General features: G+C 40.8%; 9 protein-coding genes across 9 annotated transcripts; 5 read left to right on the top strand and 4 right to left on the bottom strand.

The window, feature by feature from the left end:
• Nucleotides 1-1,105: 1,105 nt before the first annotated feature.
• Nucleotides 1,106-1,635, top strand: BDB00DRAFT_875244 (uncharacterized protein; the record flags this gene model as incomplete). The annotated part of the gene is made up of 4 exons (XM_053127319.1): nucleotides 1,106-1,114; nucleotides 1,233-1,358; nucleotides 1,444-1,508; nucleotides 1,578-1,635. 4 exons carry the CDS (start codon nucleotides 1,106-1,108, stop codon nucleotides 1,633-1,635), a joined length of 258 nt encoding a protein of 85 aa, XP_052976769.1.
• Nucleotides 1,636-1,888: 253 nt separating this feature from the next.
• On the bottom strand, nucleotides 1,889-3,065 carry BDB00DRAFT_837444 (uncharacterized protein). Its single transcript, XM_053124553.1, has one exon. It carries the CDS (start codon nucleotides 2,996-2,998, stop codon nucleotides 2,036-2,038), a length of 963 nt encoding a protein of 320 aa, XP_052976768.1. The 5' UTR covers nucleotides 2,999-3,065; the 3' UTR covers nucleotides 1,889-2,035.
• A 703-nt stretch (nucleotides 3,066-3,768) lies between these two features.
• Nucleotides 3,769-5,241, top strand: BDB00DRAFT_875242 (Zinc/iron permease; the record flags this gene model as incomplete). The annotated part of the gene is made up of 3 exons (XM_053127318.1): nucleotides 3,769-3,829; nucleotides 3,909-4,079; nucleotides 4,172-5,241. 3 exons carry the CDS (start codon nucleotides 3,769-3,771, stop codon nucleotides 5,239-5,241), a joined length of 1,302 nt encoding a protein of 433 aa, XP_052976767.1.
• A 697-nt stretch (nucleotides 5,242-5,938) lies between these two features.
• Nucleotides 5,939-6,810, top strand: BDB00DRAFT_768721 (Reticulon-domain-containing protein; the record flags this gene model as incomplete). The annotated part of the gene is made up of 3 exons (XM_053119760.1): nucleotides 5,939-6,192; nucleotides 6,263-6,410; nucleotides 6,496-6,810. The coding sequence occupies 3 exons, from the start codon at nucleotides 5,939-5,941 to the stop codon at nucleotides 6,808-6,810; spliced, it is 717 nt and encodes a 238-aa protein (XP_052976766.1).
• A 1,866-nt stretch (nucleotides 6,811-8,676) lies between these two features.
• On the top strand, nucleotides 8,677-9,138 carry BDB00DRAFT_837438 (uncharacterized protein; the record flags this gene model as incomplete). The annotated part of the gene is made up of 1 exon (XM_053124552.1): nucleotides 8,677-9,138. A coding segment is annotated over exon 1 (194 nt), but the record flags the coding sequence as incomplete, so codon positions are not given.
• Nucleotides 9,139-9,176: 38 nt separating this feature from the next.
• On the top strand, nucleotides 9,177-10,055 carry BDB00DRAFT_768658 (Peroxin 13, N-terminal region-domain-containing protein; the record flags this gene model as incomplete). Its single annotated transcript, XM_053119755.1, has 1 exon — nucleotides 9,177-10,055. The coding sequence occupies one exon, from the start codon at nucleotides 9,177-9,179 to the stop codon at nucleotides 10,053-10,055; it is 879 nt and encodes a 292-aa protein (XP_052976764.1).
• Nucleotides 10,056-10,215: 160 nt separating this feature from the next.
• BDB00DRAFT_551685 (uncharacterized protein) lies at nucleotides 10,216-12,494 on the bottom strand. Its single transcript, XM_053117824.1, has 5 exons — nucleotides 12,154-12,494; nucleotides 11,991-12,030; nucleotides 11,340-11,895; nucleotides 10,560-11,252; nucleotides 10,216-10,460 (listed from the first exon to the last, which is right to left on the bottom strand). Exons 1-5 carry the CDS (start codon nucleotides 12,305-12,307, stop codon nucleotides 10,377-10,379), a joined length of 1,527 nt encoding a protein of 508 aa, XP_052976763.1. The 5' UTR covers nucleotides 12,308-12,494; the 3' UTR covers nucleotides 10,216-10,376.
• Nucleotides 12,495-14,522: 2,028 nt separating this feature from the next.
• On the bottom strand, nucleotides 14,523-16,166 carry BDB00DRAFT_790262 (uncharacterized protein; the record flags this gene model as incomplete). Its single annotated transcript, XM_053120943.1, has 6 exons — nucleotides 14,523-14,533; nucleotides 14,750-14,949; nucleotides 15,441-15,622; nucleotides 15,881-15,897; nucleotides 15,999-16,078; nucleotides 16,147-16,166. 6 exons carry the CDS (start codon nucleotides 16,164-16,166, stop codon nucleotides 14,523-14,525), a joined length of 510 nt encoding a protein of 169 aa, XP_052976762.1.
• A 981-nt stretch (nucleotides 16,167-17,147) lies between these two features.
• Nucleotides 17,148-18,826, bottom strand: BDB00DRAFT_790261 (uncharacterized protein; the record flags this gene model as incomplete). Its single annotated transcript, XM_053120942.1, has 5 exons — nucleotides 17,148-17,217; nucleotides 17,883-18,052; nucleotides 18,237-18,447; nucleotides 18,536-18,661; nucleotides 18,723-18,826. The coding sequence occupies 5 exons, from the start codon at nucleotides 18,824-18,826 to the stop codon at nucleotides 17,148-17,150; spliced, it is 681 nt and encodes a 226-aa protein (XP_052976761.1).
• Between the last annotated feature and the right edge of the window lie 2,155 nt (nucleotides 18,827-20,981).

Here is a 20,981-nt window from a genome sequence, read left to right as displayed (position 1 = left end):
AATACTAACAACCTACTACATATCGTTCAACATCAAAAATACTGGTTTGCCACCATCCTTATCATGTTTCGTAATGTCCAATGCGGCATCAATTTCATAGTACGAATTGTCTCATCTGCTGATCGCGCACACAAAGAGAAGTAAACATATTTTATAAAAATAATGTCGAGTGAAAGGTATGTATGGGCCATTTAACGTATCAAATAGCGGTGAACATTTGTATTAGCTAACGAGTCACTCTTCTCTTTCGACCAGTCTTGTATATCAAGAAGCATCTCTATATGCCAGACGGAAAGATACATTCAGTCAACAGCATTAAAAATGCAATAACCGCCAGTGCCCAAGTCAACAGTAAAAAGCAATGCACCACAAGCAACCGTGATGCACGTAAAGGATACACATCAATCTGCTTACATCAGTATCATCCATCATTGCAAAGGACAGACTAGTTCTACCGCCTTTTCGTCGATCTTTCTACACCAACTGAGCAAAGCAAGTCATATCCTGAGAAGAACCATCAATAGTGCGTTGACTGGTGAGTTTTGCTCTCCGTTTTACACGCACTACTCTACATGCACGACACTTTTTCCTCACGATGCTCTGATCACCTCAGCTCGTCTTCGCAACGCACGGAGGTGTGAATGCTCATGCTAAGTCTGATTTCATTTTCCCTTAAGAAAACCTGTGGCTGTATCTCTGCAATCCCAAATTGTACCCACTCAGTATTATTTTGTTATGCATGAACGGGTTATACATAACAGGATCAAAAAATGTACAATCAATGGTTTTTTCTCACCTATTTGCTACTTGTCTTTTTGACAAATGTATTAATGTACTCTATAACCGCTTCCATATGATTCATTGTACATTAATCAATTGAACGGTACAAGCGGTTGCTCAAAGATCTCTGGTTTTGACGGATAGGATAAGAACTTGTAGCCACTATCACACTCTAGACCCTGTATTCATTTGTGCTCTAGATTTGGCAGTTAGTGACGTCTTTATCACTCTAAGCTCAGTCACCTCCGACGTTTGAGCTTTCAAAGTATTGGGCTTCGCGTTCGTTTGTCGACTCCGTTCATCGATTCCCACTTTTTAACAAATCATGGCCGCAGTAAGCATTCCTCCTTTTTCTTATGCTATTCCCATATAAACACTGCACGCGATGTCTCTTTGCTTTTCAGTGTTAGAATTTTTTAAAAAAAATACTGGTCTAATTTTTTTTTGCGTAGTTTGTTCCCGTAAACCCAAAACCATTTCTCAATGATCTTACGGGAAAGCCTGTGATCGTCAAGCTCAAATGGGGTGGCGAATACAAGGGTTACCTCGTGTCTGTTGATGGCTACATGAATCTTCAAGTAATAAACAATTAACTTTCAAATCAGCAATGAGCAGCCATTCGTGAGTGGATCCATTAATTTTTTTTCTTATAAAAAATAATAGTTGGCCAACACTGAAGAATTCAAAGACGGTGTTTCAACAGGCACTTTGGGCGAAGTGTTGATCAGGTATGCTGTGTTGTGTGGTTGTAAATCACCGTGACAGCTTCTAATTTGAGAGTACCTGGTTTTTTTTAGATGTAACAACGTTTTGTATATTCGCGGGGTGGACGAGGATACGGAAATGGAGCAGTAGAGTGAGCTTTGACGTAGGTATATATACGTACGCCCTCTCAAAGAACAAAACCGCACACAAACACACACGCGCAAGCACACGTACAACACACCACATCACGCGCCTTTTCTCTTTTATTCCTTTCTTTTAACTCGCAACACATATACATATATATCACCAAGACGCAACAGACTGAAAAAAAGCCCCATACGTTCTGGCAAAAAACAACAACACCATGCATCTTTTTACGATAAAATCGACTCGAATGGCTTGAATTTTTTTTTTTTGGATATGAAGATTGATGGGTAGAAAAATATGTTGGGATAGTGCATTTGCTTTTACATAATCAGTGATAGAGGAGAGAATGGAGGAGGATGTATGGAAGAGGAGGTTTACGATAGTGGTATACAAAATGCATATGTCACGAACGTGATTCTATCTCGTTCTCATTAGTACTACTATTGCTGACAAGATTTGCAGATGCCGAGGAAGTAGAAGTAGAAGCAGAGGGCCGTGGTCCAAAACAACGTGTTGACAAGACTGCAAGTTTGACGCGTAATGACTTTGACAACCAGGGTGTCGAGGGTGCAGTATTGCTTTGAGGCTTGTTAAGTTGCCACGAATCTATCAAGACTGCCTGCTGCTGTATGCCTTTTACGCGACTTTCAAGGATGACTTCATACAACGACAGCTGCCAATCTTGTCCGTGCAACACCCAATCATCGACAACGATAGTCTCCTTGGCTAAGGTATTCAACTTGGACAGCGTTGTGGGGGATAAAGAATGTAAAATGTCGTAGGCAAGATAGATACGGTTCATGGGTGGGATGGTTTGGAAATTGACACCTTGTTCGGGCGTCATGAGTCGATGGATAGAACGAGCGAGTTTAGCAAAATCAGCATCGACATGGACATGCATGACGAGTGCGCGTGTAGGTTTGGAAATGGTCTGATAACCGCCAAAAATTGGTGCTGTCAACATATCGAGTAACTGTACTTGTTGGCTGATAATTTGATGGAGCCGGTCAGCAGTACGCCATTGCGACTGATCGCCTCGTGTGATTGTTACTTTGCCGAGTATGGAGATATGGGGTGTAGTGTCGTGAGCACGATTCGGTCCACTTGTCGAATATGAACAGTCCTGAAACTTTTTAAACGATTGTGCAAGGGGTGTGCCGGGGGTAGGTTCGAGATTCAAGGTGAATGTTCGACATGATTCGCGTAGTTGATGAGGTGGTGTGGCATGAGCATCGAGTGGATCAAGTCGAAATTCAGTAAAGCCGATATGATTGGTATTGCTGCTGGCAAGTGGAGGTGACAGTGCTGGTGCTTCGACAGCTTCAGTACGTACTGATTGTGTGGTAGTTTCTACTGTAGTTACCATTTAGCTAGATGGTTTATATACACGTCTTATTCTTTCTGGAGAATATTCGATCGGTCGGGGAAGAAGAGGAAAAGAGTAAAAAGGTATGTCTCGTGCTTATGTAGTTTATGAACTTGCTCATATATCATGTCTTTTAATGAGAATGGTTATTAATCTTTGTGCAACACGGGCAGTTCTTTTGATTGTCAAAGTGAGGGCGCTCATGCTGCAACTCTAAAAAGATTGAACTACACCTGCGTCGGTCTTTTTGTCATTGAGTTGATTTGAGACATCCCCGATATAACAAGGCCTAGATCGACACTGATTACTTTTGCTTGATGCGCATCCAGGTTGTCGTAGCAGATTCAGTTGCTACGTCCAACAGTATCTAAGCGAATATCGTCAGGCACTTTACATGACTAGAGTGTTTTCCAAGATGTGACTAGAAACCACCGATTTCAACTAACCTTATAATTATAAGCATGTTTCATTTATAGCAACTATTACTATTACTTTTGCCAATCGCCTTCACTGTGAGGATAACCAAGGCTTATGATCTCCCACTGACAAAAAGCGTTGTTTGTTATTCCATGATGTCAATTTAAAAGTGGCGATATTTCCGCGCATAGTAAATTCTATATTGAGGAGGGAGGCTGGGGTAAATTTGACGCCATCGCCAAGGTGGCTAACAATGTTCCAAATGTAATACTTTGTTTGCTTGTATTGACATTTTACTTTATCAGTTCGAACTAGTCGCATTTTTTTGTTCCGGTCTCTTTTTCCATTTTTTAATGATTTGGCCATTGCCTCTGTTGCTGATATGGGTGGTCTTTGCGATGACCGTGTCGTCTGGTAAAAGTCATTCCACAAAGAGAACTAGAAAAGAAAGGCACAAACTTACAAAAAAGTATAAATGTAATCATTTGACCAGACGCGGACGACGCACAGTCATGCTCAGCAGAAGCATTGTCATCGTACAATCGCCCCGTCCATATAGCAGCCATATTCATTATTTTTGCCGTCTCCAGCTTTGGCGTACTGATACCCATCGCGTCTAAATTCGTCCCTGCTTTTGGAATACCACCACGTGTTATCACATTCGGTATGTCGTTCTTTCATTCTTTTTGCTGTATATGCAATGATGATAATGCATTGCACGAAATCGTTGGTTTCGCTAATACCAATGACAAAAAGGCAAATCTTTCGGCGTTGGCGTTATCATTGCCACCGCATTAATTCACATGCTTCAACCCGCGACTGAAAAGCTCGCCTCACCGTGTCTTGGGGATGTATGGCATGAGAAATATCCTTCATTTGCCATGCTGTTCGCCATGTGTGCTATTCTTGCTATGCAATTGATTGAATACTTGGCAACCACGCAACTCGAGCACCGTTTTGACGGTTTGCATCAAACTAGCACATTACGCTCACACCATGATCCAACAAACAACGACCCAGTCATAACCGCCCATAATACAATGATTCCTGAAACCCCACAACCACCATATCAATGCACGCACGACATCATTGACACCCATCCTGCTGTCGGACACGACGACGAAAATATTGACAGTAACAACAACAATACTAACGACGAGAACGGCCGGCCGCGCTCACAAGTAACCATGGTGGACGAGTCAGTGGCCAACGAAAACTATTATGTTCATGGTCGGCGGGCAACGATACAAGACGAAAAATTAGAGCCAACATTCACCTCATGTCCTGCACACGACCGCACTGCGTGGGACTCCACAACCAAGGGCGAATCCATGAACGATACCAAGCGATGGCTCAGCACGGTCGTACTAGAATTCGGCATCTTGACACACTCGGTAATCATCGGAATAACCTTGGGTGTCACTGGACAAGACGAGTTTTCCGGCCTTATGATTGCACTATGCTTCCATCAATTTTTTGAAGGATTTGCTTTGGGCGCACGGATAGCAGAAGTCAACATGATCAATTGCAAAAGAGCGCTTGGCATGGCCTTATTTTTCGCTTGGACGACGCCAGTAGGTGCAGCCATTGGCGTGGGTATTTCCTCTTCCTACAACGGCAATTCTGCCGCTGCATTATTGGCACAAGGCATTTTTGACGCGGTCTCGTCTGGTATCTTGATCTATGTGGGATTGGTCAACTTGTTGGCAAGCGAAATGATTTTTGATGATCGGTTTAAAAAGATGCGTCGATCTACCAAAGTGGGGTCTTTTCTTTCCATGTATGCTGGTGCAGCTGTCATGGCTGTCATTGGCATTTGGGTATAATCTAAAAATACCGCCAACACAACTAGCTAGGATAACCCTTGTAATGATAGCCAATCAATCATGCACATATGATGGTGTTACATCATCACCATTGTCATTATTTATTCGAGTTGTCTGTAATGGTGCCGCACCTCAAACCCTTGCATTCAAATTGTATCGCATTACCCCCGCTTATACTCCAATTCCTGGCCTTACCCGTTTCTGTCTTTCATTAACGATTTATATATATATCACGACAAGCCCCCCTCGCTATAAAGGTTCCGGTCTTTTCTTTTTTTTTATATTGAAAATGGATACTGATTATACTCGTCGACCTGTTACTCCACCCGAAGAAAACGGCCACAAAAGAAAATCCTCAGTGCTTGCCGATCTGGACGATAACAAAATGAACGACACCGAACCTACCAGCGTACGGTCCGCCAAACCATTCAGCCATAACACGGCCAAGACGCATGATGCTGCTGGCGCTGGCAAAACGGGTGTCGATGACCTCCCATCATCAACAATGAAGGACAACAACACAAACAAAACTTCCACTGCTCCGTCTACTACTTTGGCAAGTCAACAAAAGACTGTTGGCACCCAAAATGAAATGATGACGGATAAGAGCTCTATTGGTATATACATTTTTTCCTTTACATTTGAGGTTTACTTCAAAAGAGTAAAGCATCAATGCTTAAAAAATGGGTTGTTAGATATGCAACGTAACGATGTTACCCGTCGTATAGAACGTGATGTTTATGACGTTTTGCAATGGAAAAACCCAGTTCGTTCCGGCGCTACGTTGGCCATTATTGTCAGCTCAATCATGCTGACCCGTTCGTATTCTTTGCTCCAACTCGGTGCTGCATTGTTGACTGTCGCCATCGGGTTGAATCTCATCTATGTCACATTTGTGACCCAGACTCAAAAGGTCTTTTCTGAAGGCAGTGAAGTTGTCCATCCTTATCGGTATGAGTCGCTTTTTAATTATTGCTTGCGCAAAAAAAAAGAGTAGTAATTGCTAATGCATGTCTTTCAGAGGTGTCATTGGTAACAAGGAGCAGTTGACTACGGTCGACAAGCGTTTGGTCCATCACTACAGCTCATTGGGTGTCGATATTGCTGAGACCATCATCCGTGCACTTGCTCGCATTGTCTTTATCGAAGATTCCATGACCAGCTTGAAGGTAATTACTGATATCTACTCGTGTTCTTCACGCACACTGTTGATGTCGCTATGATTGACTAAATGATAGATTACGTAAAATGTAGTGGTTTGCCATCTTTTACGTGACCTGGGCCATTTCAGCACACATGTCAAGCCGCACCATTATCCTTTTCTTTGTCATTTCAGCCTTCATTTTCCCTCGCTTGTACATGTCCAACAAAGGCATCGTGGATTCGCACTTGATGCAAGGAGAAGCTATTTTGAAGGAACAGATGAACAACGCCCAGTCATACATGAACGATAACATGGGTTCAGCTTATGCAAAAACCAGAGCTTATTTCGCCAAAGCTCATACTACTGGTACTGATGCAAAGAACTCCATGTCCAACACATCTGTAGCTGCTAAAAAGGAAGAGTAAAAGTGAGAGCGATGAACTTTGAAAAAGAACTCTGTACATAATTCGTAATACAACCGTAATAAAAAAAACTACTTGTTGCCACACTTTGCACATGTATACACACGCCGTGAGCATCATCATGATGTAATTTTTTTAAGTTGTGCCAGATAGGGCAGAGTTGTCTGAAGCTGGTGAATCATGAAGCATAGGTTACGTAGAGTTACACACAGAGTAACGCATCATATATCTACTCTGTAACTGCGGCAGCACCTACTTCGTCTTCCTTTGAAATTAGATGCTTATCACTCTTCAAGTTATCACTACGTATATATACTGTGTACATCAATTAGTACTTTTATTTAGCCTCAAGATATCAGCAACGCCACATCAGTTGGATCCAAGTTCGCTACTTGTAGGTCGGAGCTAAGTTGAGCATACATCATGTGTACTTCGCCGATAATTTTTTACTTGAAACCATTATGAACAAAATATCGTAGAAACAACAACCAATCAATACGATTCCCGGGTAAAGAGAGCCACCGTTACAGCAACGCCTTCTTCAACAACTTGTTAGCAACATGATTTGAAGTTTTATTATAGACGAATGCATACATATAGTATCTGTTCGTTCACGAAGGTACTCTTGCTGGCCGGCTTTGGTCAGTAGTAAACGTTTACATATAGACATAGACAGGAAAAAAATAAGGGTAAGGAAGGAAACGCGAATTTGAATACATCTCTGTTATAACTCAAAAAAATTATTCGTATCCTTAGATTGCACAATAACGCGTGATGTCAACATGTATCCTGGCATACCTGCTGTATCGAACCTTCAGCCCAACTATATCAAAAGCATCCATACTTTTTTCACTGATTTCTGTCATTTCAAAGTGCAAAAGCTTAACATGCCTGGACTATTACACTTTGGACATATTTGACTTTTTCGATTCCTCGTTTTCTCCACCTACTGAACCGACAACGACGCTTCTAACGCTATAAATCATCGTACCCTACCTTCCAGGTCATGCTTTAGAGCGTGTTGCTGATCTTTGTCTGAACCCTCGTGTATTGGTGGTAGACAGCAACAAGTATCGATCCACCAAACTTTTCATTATACGCCACCGCTTCCGAAATCAGCTCCGGCACGTGTCGTTCGGTATCCTTGGTCGTCGTCGCTTAGCTGATATAACCTGCGAAACTATCACCCTGTTTCCGTAGCAGCGTTGTTGACGATTATACATTACCTGAACTCTACGCTCCATACAATCAGTCTCACCGAGGCAAGATACATCTGTGATGGAACGATGACCAGCTTTTTTTGATCATTGGGAGAAAACAACAGCAACAACGGCTCATCGCCTCTAAAATAGGTCACACTTGGTACAGTCGGAGGGCGCTTAGACAATCCGCACGTACTGCATCTCTCAAAAGTGTAGAATTATGGTGCGTCGAGGATATCACTGTTTCCGTCATGGAAAATTTCCCTTCAACTTTATCATGTAAAGCCATCACCATCACTGTTATGAAGAGTATGTACGGTTCTTCTGGTCCTCCCAGCGGAGATGCTTATTGGTTGTCGTATCAGCTTTGTTTCTTCGTTGCAGCATGGCTTTATATATCATACTAAGTGTGCTATGTGGGTACAGTGTTTCCAGAAATGAATTGTTGTATACAAGTGAAGGTTCGTCATTGCCTTCACCGCCACTCTATCCCCTCTTTTTCTCCTCCCTAAAGCAACTGTATGAGACATCGTCCAGTAACCGGTAATTCAGTCGTTGAGCAACGGCTTTATTTACTTGTTGTTACGCGGCTAATTTGTGATATGAAGGAATTTCTTTCCACCATGTGTACTTTTTTTTTCTCGCATGCTTAAACTCAACTTTATTACCAGATTTAGGATACGGAAGTATCGAATTTGTGCTGACAAAATGAGAATGCAGATGCGGGGTAAAATATACCTTCCTTTTATTTTACAAAGAAACACTCTACTCTGAACTTTTCGTTCGTCTAAATTATTATGCCTAGTCCTCCAAAACCTTGGGAAACAGGAGGGACGACAGCAGCTTCAACAACAACTTCGGCCACTTCAGCACTCAGTGGCGGTGCTCCTGCATCTTCAATAACGACTGATCTTACTTCTTCTGTCAATTCCCCCGCTGTACCTAATCGGCCATCGGCCATGGCAAGCACAACCGGTTATGGAGGAGGTAAGTAAAGATACATATATTACTGCATACGATTGCTTCTGTTTTATATAACGTTAGTTAACAGACGGGTATTAAAACAATATATTAGTTGGGGGAATGGGGGGTTACGGCAGCACCTTGGGAGGATACGGCAGCACCATGGGAGGATACGGCAGCACCATGGGAGGATATGGCAGCACCATGGGAGGCTATGGTGGATACGGATCATACAGCAGCCCATACAGTCGCTACGGCTCGAGTTACGGTGGTTACGGATCATCCTATGGCGGATACGGTGGCTACGGGAGCTATGGCGGATTAGGCGGCTTTGGGTCCCCATACAGTCGTTTTGGTGGTGGTGGCATGATGGGCGGACCAGGCGACGAATTTGGCCAACAAGGAGGCATGGAATCTAGTACACGAGCTACATTTGAAGTCATTTCACAAGTTGTCAGTGCATTTGGTGGATTCGCACAAATGTTGGACTCGACTTTCATGGCAACACATTCCAGTTTTATGGCCATGGTCGGTGTTGCTGAACAGTTTGGAAATTTGCAGCATTATCTTGGCAACTTGTTTAGCATTTATGCATGGATTCGATGGTTCAAACGGTTGTTTTATCGATTGACTGGACGAGAGATACCACCTGAACTCTTGGAGCAACCACCTCAACAAGAAGGTCAACAACGACAATTGGAAGGTCCTGAAGGTCAAGAAGGCGAACAACAACAACAACAACAACAACCCATCCGCCGCAAGCGATCTATTCTGTTCGCTCTCGCTATCTTTTTGGGTCTCCCATACGCACTTTACAAATTGTTCCAGCGCGCACGCGAATATAATCAGCGACGATTGTTATTGCAAGGCAAAGAGGAGTTGGCAACGGTCATGCATGATTTTGTTGCAGAGGGACCTATGGAGTTGAACTTGCGGCAAGGCCAGACCATCTTTGTCACATCCAAGGTGGATCCTGCCACCGGCCATTCCAGTGATTGGTGGCAAGGTCGTCTAGAGAATGGTGCAGTGGGCATTTTCCCGGCCAACTATGTCATGCTACAGCCACCTAGTGGAATCTCTTGAAAGATGCGATAGATTATTATCATAGTTATTGAATGATCCTCCCCTTCCTAACCAACGTGTCCCTCACCTTTTATCTCAATTTCCTCTCTCTATTTACTCTTGTATATATACTACAACAAACAGCTACAATCAACGCGCAGGTTCGTTTCACTCCCTTTTCCCTCTCTTAAATCCGTTTCTTTTTTCGCTCCCCCAATTTCTTTTTTGATCAATACCCTTCAAACCCCAACTTGTCTTTCTTCAAATTAATCGTGTCGAAAAAATAACAAACTAGCAGAGTATAAAAAACAATTGTATATTTTTATATATATATTAAAATCATTAATCTTTTGCTTTTTCGTCCTCATTGGGTAGCGATGAGACCAAGTTGTTTAGTAAGTCGTCGGCGGCCGTAGGATTTGCTACCTGTTTTGTTATTGATGTATACAGTTAGTGGGTGCTACTTCCTCTTTCCTCAATCCATTCTGCCAACGATATAAAATGAGAACAGCAAAGAAATCTTACTTTAAGCGCAAAACTACGGAACTTCCGCTCCGCTGTTCCGTTCTCGTTCGTCTCCATCTCGATCGCACCAAACCGTACAAATCTTTCCTGCATGATTTCAAACTTGAGCCACGATACCAGTCGGATATTAAGGATGAGACGGTATACAGAATCTGCGCGCATCACGACACGCCTGCGCTCGCTATTTTCTTTATGTTGCTTGATACGTAATGTACCAACACCACGTTCTTTCCAATTGCCCGTGGTGCCCTCCATTTCATACAGTTTTGCCTTGGTCTGATACAATGTATCTTCATCTTCTTCGCCCGTAAACACTTCGGCTTGCTTCACAGGTTTAATTGGGTTTGTCGTCGTGCTGGTGGTATTATCGGCAGCTGGTTCAGGTGTCAATGTTGCGCTACGTGTTTCCGTGTTGTTGCTTTCTCCGTCGTCTTCATTGTCCGTAGTGGTGCTTGCGTTTGAGAGATAGCTCAAGTCTTTGTTTAGTACAGATACGGACTGCAAGGCATTCGTAGGGCTACTTGCTGCCGCCAGGGCAAACGAAGAAGCTTGAGCAAACGATCCGAACGTCACAGGTTTGTTACTGCTAGAAGCTGTTGGCACTAACGGGGTTGTTGTTGTTGCTGTTGTTGAGCTGTTGGTGCCAGATCTTGAGCCGAATGCACCAAATCCGGAGAATCCGCCAAATGTTGGCTATATGATATGTTTCAACATGTCAATATCTTCATGAAGTGCCTAGTGATAAAGCAATTGAGAGAAATTTGCGGTTGTTATCTTTACCTTTTGTGTCGTTTGTGCAACCGGTGGAGTGGCTGTTTGCTGTGAGCTCCAACCCTTAGTACCAAACCCGGATGTGGCGCCAAATGTATACTTTGGTCTTTCTTCTGCTGCAGCCGCTGAATCCTTTTTTGCCTGCTCATCTTTATCCACTTCTGCGAACTCACCCCAACCGTCATCATCTTCATTGCCACCACCGAATGCCGCAAATGCATGCTTCTTTTTTTCGGATGCTGATTCTTTTTCTTGCTCTTGTTGTTCTGCTTGTTGATCATGCAGCAAAGGTGATGAGCCATTATTCGTCATTGTCGTTGTATCTACCGCAGCTTCTTTGATTGTCTCTGAAGATGCCTCTTGTATCTCTTCATCCTCCTTATTTTTTTCTTCGTTATGATGCATGGTGGTATCCTCTTCTTGTTCGTTAGGTTGTAATGATGTTGTGGATTCTGGATTGTTGGATTCTTTATCAGCCGTAGACATGTCTTTTAAATTTCGACGGATCGTGCGTACTGACGTTGCAGATGATGGTTCTATATCTTCTTCTTCTCCGTCGCGCTTACTGTTGATACATATAAACAGCATAGCGATGAAATACATCAATTAGTCTTCTGCATTAAATTCTTCCTAATTATTTTCAATATAATAGACGCTTACGATTTTTTGGGTGCAGAAGAAGTCGGCTGCTTGTCCCCGTCTACCTTGTTCTACATACAAGTCCACAGAACGTTTAGCATTTACTTTATAACGCAATGTACGATAAGAAAAGCTGAACTCGAAACCCAACCCCACTTTCCCCAGACACTCTTGCTCTACTTACAGCAACGTCCGCAGGAACGTCTTGAGGTTCTACGGATTGATCGCGTCCTCGCTTCTTGGTAGATGCGGCATCGTCTAATGGGTTGTTTGGTAAGCATAAACTCTTTAATCAAAACGTTGAAGCTGACGCGGGCTGGTAGACGGCGCGTATACATATAACGCCGTCACTACAACCGTCCACTTCTCGCTCTCTCCTTCACCCGTTATGTATGCGTGTCTGTATGGACGTGGGTGTAGTTGAACAGCCCAAGAGAGACGGCAAAGAGCAAACGGAATAAAATTTAGGCTGCTTTATGGTGATACTTGCCGAAATCACTGATGGATTCGTTGGGTGAGGACATGATTGATCGAGAGAGTCCTGAATTTCAGAAAATAAAAGGAAGAGGGAGAGACTTTGTAAGTAGTCGTGAAAGAGCAACAAAAGCGGAGAGCGAAACTTTTTTTGGCTCTCTGTGTGCTTGCCCATGTATGGTTCGCTTGTTTATGCTCCTCCTAACAGTTTGTTGTTCGTGATAACACTTGGGTAAGAGAGCATATATAACGTAAGCTGGGGCTATGAGTTGTTTCATTGTTTGTGGCAGTAAAAGAAAGATCACATCATCCATCATGTGAGCGATACAGAAAAAAGAAAAGATGGATCTAGAGCGTGGTAGAACATTCATAATTTCAGTTACTGGAAATAGCAAAATAACTACCAGAAAGCACTATATGCACATAACTTTCCTCTGCCAGATGCAGTGGACAAGCAATAATTGTCTGTATAGCTTGACAATACTTCGATAAGTCATACTTTTTTGTAAAGGTGTGACCGCTTTATCGCTATATAAGCTCACAAGGAATCCACAAGAATTCTTGTTAATTTACTTAGTGTTTTGCAAGAATTTAAATCCACAAAAATTCTCATACAGTGATCAGTTACTAGAAACAAAAATTGTGATATCCACCCGCTACCAAAAGATTGTCAAACCATTATACGTCGCCTTAAAGAAGTCGAATACGGCGGTTTTCGATCATTAAACTATAGATATTGAAACAGAAAGTCATATCAGTTAACTATCATAGTATTACGAATGAAGATCCCCGCTCTTTCCAAAAAGATTGTCAAACCATCATACGTTGCCTTGAGGAAATCGAATACGGCCGTTTTCGATCTTCGACTATAGATATTCAAACAGAAAGTCGTATATGAGTTACGAGCAAAAAGAATTATTAAGTTGTTCTCTTTTTCCACAAATGATATCCAAACCATTGTACACTGCCTAAATGTGAGAAAATAAATGGCTCAGCTTGTATACCACAATATTTCTTATCCCAAGAAAAAGTAAAAAACAGATGCTTACCATGGAATCTTATATTGATGAACAATTTAAAAAAAAAGATTTATGTCAATGCTTTTTACCGCAGCAACCGACAACCACGGCTTCTATGAACAGCCTCTTTGCCTCCGCCAGGTCGCGGTTGCTTCCTCGATGGCGCCACACGCGATCTCTACGCCAGACCACTATAGCCTTTTCGTTAATCAACCCAGGCAAACGCAATATGAGGTGGGTAGAAACGCAGTCGAGTTTACAGACATTGCGGGTCAGAAATAACAAAGACATGTTATGACCTTGCACAACAAGACATGAAATAGTAACAGAAGCCTTGAAAGTCGCAGCAAAGAAAGGACATGTATGAGAGAGCTGACATGAACGAGTAATGATGGGTGAGACACACAAATCTCTTCTTCAGTGATAACAGACAGACACGATAAGAGTATCAGCAACAGCAGTTGTAACAGATTACATCATAGCAAAGAAAGAGACGCACTTGAAGACGACGTATGACCAGTGGCATCCAATTTGCGCTCTCTCATGGAAAATAGATAGTCCCTCAGATAGCTAGACCCTAAATTTTTAATACAATAGCTGTTCGGTATTCATTTCACCCTCTCTCTTTCACTTTACTCCATTTTTCTCACAACAAGTCTTTTTGTCATAGTTATCTCTATCATAAATCATAACTAACGCTGTGAGAGAGAAAATGATAGGTTATCATACTTTAAAACATTGTCAGTATAGTCATCGAGAAAGTATTCGGATTATTTTATTTCACATGGACCGAGCGCTTTGTAGTACTCCTCATCTTTTTTGACAACTGGAAAGCGGATGGAATCACCTTAGATTTCATCCGTTACCTTCTATCATCATATAATACTTTGCAATGATGATAAAAGTGCAGTGGAAAGACATCTGGTCAAAAACAAATTGAGCAGGATTTTCCAAATATACGATGTACATTGTATGTATTTATCATATTGATATAATAATGCGTGGTACTAAGTGTATAGCACTGATGTTTCAACCATCAACTCAAGGGACGACGGCGAGCTCAAGACATGGCTATACAAAGGAAATGCCATACCGTTTACTTAATAACAAAAGTCTGAGGGGGTGCAGTGTTATCAGCGAAAAAATATTCAGAGTTTTTTATACTACAAGTGCCGATTGCCTTGTAATGCTGTCCTTCCTTTTGTATGACTGGAAAACGACGATCGTACCAAGAATGGAATTGGATCCCGGAAAGTATCACATATCCTCCTTCATATCCAGCAGTACCTTGGCTACTTTCATCTTCCGTGAGATCGAATGAAAATGAAGCTACTTCCTTTGTGAGGAATAGTCTACCGATCCACCAGAACAAATTTTCCTTCTTAAGCGGTATTAAACGCGCCAAAAACTGGAGCTTTGGGTTGATGATGGTAAAGGATCGACGTTCAAAGTTGCAAGAAACAAAATCAGAAAGATTTACTACTTTCCTCTTTTTGTGTCCAGGTAGCTGAACATATATTGCAAGGTAGCCTGTAATGAACTCCTCTTCAGCGGGGTGACCAGGGATAGGTGGTAAATCGTCGTACGTTCACGCACGTGGGTCTTCCCCTGTGTCTGCTAGCATCTTGCTAATCACACTCGTACAAGTTACGTGCATGTATTGTCCGTCGATGTCAACAACAGCAACGCTATTTTCCGTGTCGAAGAAACGGTCCTGTAAATCTGTTCCGGTAGCACCAGTCCATGACGGATTCTTTTCGGACCGTGCTCCTCCGAAGCACAAGACGCTTAGATCGCTCTTCGCCAGAAGGGCATAAAATTGGACCAATAAGTCGGACAAAGGCTGCTTATAATCGACGGTAATACCCTTAACAATATCCGGAAACATGATTCCAAGTGCAAATACTCGGTCATGATCTTTGGTGGTTTTACGGTTATGTGCGTGGTGTAGGGTGTTACAAGCATTCCACCAACTTACATCAGAATGTAGTGGTTGATTAGATAGGTGGTACAACGGTCCAAGCGTATTCGTACGCTGTACATCCGACCAAGAATGTACGTCTCGGCCAACAAATAGCATCTTCCGCGACTGAAGCGCCTCTTCAAAGGTCCATAAACGTTGCAACCATTCTGGCTCGGGAGACCGTTGGCTAAAACCTGCTATACAAAAAGTTTCTGTGCCTAGCATACGGGGTACTAGAGTACGAATTTCTGGAAGCAACACTACAGTGCAATGTAACTAACACAAGAGTGTCAGCTTTGCTGCTCTGTGTAACATATCATAATTATTATTAGAACTTGTCGTGCCCGCATCGATTCCCAGATATTATAACAATCGGTCTTCACTGACAACGGGTGTAATGCGATAAAAAGCTTGATACAACTGCCCTCCATATTATGACACCCTTGTCCACGTACCACTTCAATATCTACAACTAAATCATTAATACATGCATATTAAAATTTTTCTAAAATTTATTTTTGAATCAAGTAGACAAAAGCGTTGCAGCTAATAGTTATATGTTTAACCCTTTACATCTGGTGGTTCCAAAACCAGCTGAGACATAATTACAGAAACTCAATACAAGCAGCCATCCTAGCCTATATTCCAACGATCTAATAAGAGACGGAAAGGAAAAAGAGTAAGTACACTGGGCCACTAGATTTCACCGTTGTCAACTTACACTCGCTCATCTGCGGCCATATGCCTGTTGAATAGCACCGAATTGACTTGCGCTGCTAGTGAACGACAACACCACCCGTAATACGGAAATGATCGAAATCCAGCACGCTCACTTGAAACATCTCAAGGAAGAAAATACACAACCAAGCAGAGCTCCTTGTCAACATGGTTGAATTTGTAAAGAAAAAATCTTTTAAAAAGAAAAAAAAATGAAAGCATTAAAATATGTTCAAATGCAAAATATAGAAGTAGGTTTCCTTGCAAAGAGGTGGACACGGAAGAAAGATTCTGGACCGCTGTTTATTATTGCGACCGACTAAAGAATTTTGCCAGTATGTGAGCCCTTCAAAGACTCAAAGCCCCTGGTTGACCTATTGCGCCGCGATTCCAAGAAACGAGTATTTCATGTATGCCGTGGTCCATCCGTCTGTGTGTGCGCCATGAAAGGGAACCGCTTCCAAGTTCTGTATTATTTGCCTTTAAGAAGCGCTGTACAAGCTGGTCATGTACCTTTCAAACGTACTAACACTTGGAGCTGCAGTCTTGGATTTTCGGTACAGAATCGGCCATATGCAAGAGCATTTGCAACAAGGATCCTTGGACAGACGTGTACGGTGCGGCAATTTATATAATATCCTGAACAAGGCACCTGTAAAACGCGTCTCTGCCGAATGATGCCACGGGCGTTTGTCCTTGACTTCCAAAATGAGCATCGATTGTTGAACGATCACGATGGTTTACAGGCGCGCCTTTTGCAGGAGAACCCTCGGTAATGTCATATGTTTTCATATGGACGATCAGATTTTGATGGACCCTTCTTGTCGCTAATATGTGGGTGGATACTGTCTCGACCATTGCTAAATGCCTATTGGCAGCGGTATTCCTTTCTACCATCATCCAGGTTTCCGACGACCTTTGCCTAAGTATTCTCGACGAGCCAGCTTCTTTGGCGCTTCGATCGAGTACGTAGGACGCCTAGCTTTTTGGGCGTCGTTATCACCATCATGGATCCTTGGCAGGAAGCATACTGGCTGTTGCTGCTTTCAGTGATAGTATCTTTGTCTTCATCATCCTAAATATATGAGAATTATGGTTACTATTGCTATTGTACAGAATGCCAATAACGTAAATGTGAGATTTAAAGATATTGTCATAGGACATTGTCGTGGCTGACTTAAAGCGGTTTCGATTAGAAACCAGCGTCAAGATGTATTGGTCAGATTTCTGAGCGCATCTATCGTTTCATGGTTTTTCTTCTCATCACAGACTCTGATCGTGTTTAAATAGTTGTAAAAACAAATTAAAGGATAGATCTTTATTCCTTCAAAAATTAACAGCAATCTCGAAGATTTCTAGTCCCTTTCTATTTTTGAACATCACAGATCTGTTTTTATTACATACATCAGTATCATAATACTAATCTTTTGGATGGGAAAAGAGAGAGAGAGAAACGATTGGGTGGAAGGGAGGAGAGTGATAGATGAGTGCTCACTTAATTTGAATTGGATCAGTTATCCACCATCTATCATAGCTCCTTTTTAATATTACATCACAATAACAATACTAGTCATCTTGTCATTGAACAAGGGATTGGGGAGGGGGGCTTTTTAGATGATTGTATGAAAGAAGATGCTGATTTGTTGGTATGTATGCGTATTATTTTTGTTTGGGTGAAGGAGGTGGAGGCGTTGGTACTATCTCTCTATTGTATAGCATTGTCTTTTGTTACTCTTTGACCTTGATAGAATAACATCGAATGCTTCGTCGGGTAATGCTTTTCGCTTACAGGAATCTTGGTCATTAACACAAGCGGACATGAGACAATGTTCTTCGAAAAGATCCAGAACAGCCAAGAGCTCGTCAAAGTAGCCAACAAATCTTGAATTGCTTCTCTTGATGATGGGATCCTGATATTGTACAATTCAAACATTGTATATATCCCATCTGCCATCAGTTTGGTTATGAAAAAGTTAATATTGAAGCCTAAAATGAAAGTGAAACTATGAGTATCACATAATTATATTTTAGTCCTGCCTCTCTTGTCGTACCTTACTACTTACCAACTACTTGTATGGCTAAGCAACCATCTACATTCGACCGATCGATTGAATTTTTGGAAAGAAGGCCAAGTCGAACAAGATCATTAGAAACGGCGAATTTGTCGCTACCCTTTTTGGCACTTTTGACCTCCACGAAGCCTAAAGATGGCCCGTAAAAGAGTCCATCCAACTGAGAAATGACACTGTTAGGACGCTGCTTTGTAATGTATCTGTACTTTGACTCCTCGTTTGTGACACTGGTCCTACATATATTATATATGCATTAATATCGTGAGTATCTCCCTCCATTGACACGAATGACAAACTATTTGGAGACGAATTGCCACTTACCATCTAAACAGGGTGCCCCTATCTGGATCATCAAATAACCCTGATAAAACTGGGTCGATGTACCGTAGGCATAGTTTGAACTCTAGAACTTCTTCCTTGATATCTTGATTAGGCAATTTCTCGATCCTATAGAAAGGATGGTCAAGCTGATAATCCAACATTTACTCTTCCTCACCAAATTACTTACAGCTTAGCAACGCATTTCAGAAGCCTATTAAGGTTCGTGGGAAGTGGTAATAACGATGGTAATGTTTCTGTTGTTATCATTGTCAATGTTGTAGATACGGACATTGAAGAAGGTGTTAGTCCCAATGTATATGTTTTTACAATTGCCTCTTCTCTGGTAATTATATCATTTTTGAAATCCTAAAATATAGAAAACGCAAATAGAAAAATTGTAAAGAATGCTATTAGTAATCGTCACCCTGCTTTTATCCTATGTATTAAATGACTAATAATATACCTTGATGATATTTGTTACAGCTTTAGTATTGTTGACACACTTGCAAATGTATTTTCAGATACCGAACCGTTTGCATTGATCATCGAATATGTCTTTTAGTTTTTTTTCAGTGAAGAGTTTCAATCCATAACAATTAATATTACTCTAAATAGTAAATTAATTTTAGTTAAGGATTTCACTGTCAAGTGTTCTAAAAAAAATCTAACTTCATTGATTTTTGATGAAACTGGGCATCGTCGTACCTCCTAGCCTGTTTTGAATTAATTATACAAGAATATTATAGTTTAAACGATTTAAACAGGTTTATACAAAACCTAAACATATTATATGAGTTTAAAGAAAATAAAAAAAATATCTTAAACGTTTCAAAAATAAAAAAATTATAATCTAATTTTTGATTTTTTCCTATATATTTTTAAACAACTATATATATTAAATTAATAAAACCTTGTTTAAATCACTGTTAAGGATTAATACCTGAATACACCCATCAAATCCAGATGCCATTTGTTGCGCTGGATGAGAAAGATAGATGATAATGCCCTGAAATGAAATGGTATTAGCAATCCTGTTTTCTTTATTTCCAATAGATTTTTTATTCATTTTATACGTATAAGACATAGGATACATTTGACTCAACATTGAGTATATCAAAGGTATTACCAGAAATGAGTTGAAAGGCATAAAATGCCAAGGATACGTCGTATTGACCAATCTTGTATCTGCTTTGGGTTGAAGGGAGGGCAATACTGTTGTTCGTGAATCAGTATGTTGGGGGTCTGTCTTCAAATGTGAGTGTACTGTGTGCAGAACCGAGTGAGTCACTACTACACATATTGTCTTGTTCACTGGGTGTTTGCTCGGGGATTTGTGCTACTTGTGCTGATCCGCCGTTCCCATCATAATCAAGGCTTCTACAGATAATAGTCAGAGACAAATATATAAATATTATTATTGATTGATGAAAAAAATAGATAGTGCCTCTACTCACTTCACTTCTTGTTCCATCGCTTGTAAGAGAATTTTGGTACTCAAGGAGCTCATACTTCATAGAATAATCATAGCTTGAATCGCATACTCGTCTTTAGTTGATTTCTATAGAAAATAAACTCACTATTAGCATAGCCTTTTAAAGAATTCCATGACGAACTTACTATTTGCTGAACCATGTTTTTAATCGACTGCCAAAGGGCGAGGGTGTCTTTCATACTAATTCTAAAGTTTAAAAAGTATGAGTCATTATTGCCAAGAGCCAGTTTGCTATATCTGTTATAGAGAATACATACTTTGGACAGTGCGTCTTCTTCTTTACCAAATCCATATTCCATGCTTTTTGAAATCTGCCTTTCCACAGTGAATATAGGTTAATTGCTGAAATACAGCTGGTAGAAGTGAACCAAATTGCAATGTTGTTCTTGTCAGTAGCCTAAAAAGGCTGCTGATTAATTAAATAATTTTCCTATACTTTAAATTATTTAATTAAGATTCTAATTTATCTTATTTTAAATTAATTTCTCAAAAAGTGTATTTACCTATTTTATTTGTAGGCTTTGTCTAATGGTTCTGCGTTTTTACATGTTTTAAATTAATAAATAATTAAATAATTATTGAATTATTTATTGGAATTATTAATAACTTGAGGAAATACCTCTAATTAATTTTATTCAACATGAAAAAGTTATGGAGTACAATCTCAGAACAAATTGGTTCTATTATTACAGGTGTAGCACTAAATATTTTTACTACTAACTTTATGAAACATAGCATTTATAAAGTATAAGGAAGAGCTCATGATGATATTCAAAAGAGTTTCTATGATGGGAGAGTTGATGTATTTAATCCTAAAGGATCTAATTTATATCAATACGATGTAAATTCATTATATCCTTTCTCAATGTTAAATGATATGCCTATTGGAAAACTAAGATTTAGTAGTAATACAAATTTAGATGATTACTTTGGTTTTGTTTATGCTGAAATTAA

The sequence above is a fragment of the Zychaea mexicana genome (assembly GCF_025766255.1).
Source record: "Zychaea mexicana strain RSA 1403 chromosome Unknown BDB00scaffold_70, whole genome shotgun sequence".
Classification (NCBI taxonomy): domain Eukaryota; kingdom Fungi; phylum Mucoromycota; class Mucoromycetes; order Mucorales; family Lichtheimiaceae; genus Zychaea; species Zychaea mexicana.
The sequence above is the reverse complement of the archived record's forward strand: the minus strand, read 5'-3'. Positions and strand labels throughout refer to the sequence as shown.

Excerpts from the sequence above, each read along its gene's own strand:
- BDB00DRAFT_837444 (XM_053124553.1), bottom strand. The coding sequence starts at position 2,998 with ATGGTAACTACAGTAGAAACTACCACACAATCAGTACGTACTGAAGCT.
- BDB00DRAFT_551685 (XM_053117824.1), bottom strand. The coding sequence starts at position 12,307 with ATGTATACGCGCCGTCTACCAGCCCGCGTCAGCTTCAACGTTTTGATT. Across the intron at positions 11,896-11,990 it reads TCTTCTGCACCCAAAAAATC|TAAGCGCGACGGAGAAGAAG; the intron begins GTAAGCGTCTAT and ends ATGTATCAACAG. Across the intron at positions 10,461-10,559 it reads TCCGTAGTTTTGCGCTTAAA|GTAGCAAATCCTACGGCCGC; the intron begins GTAAGATTTCTT and ends ATAACAAAACAG.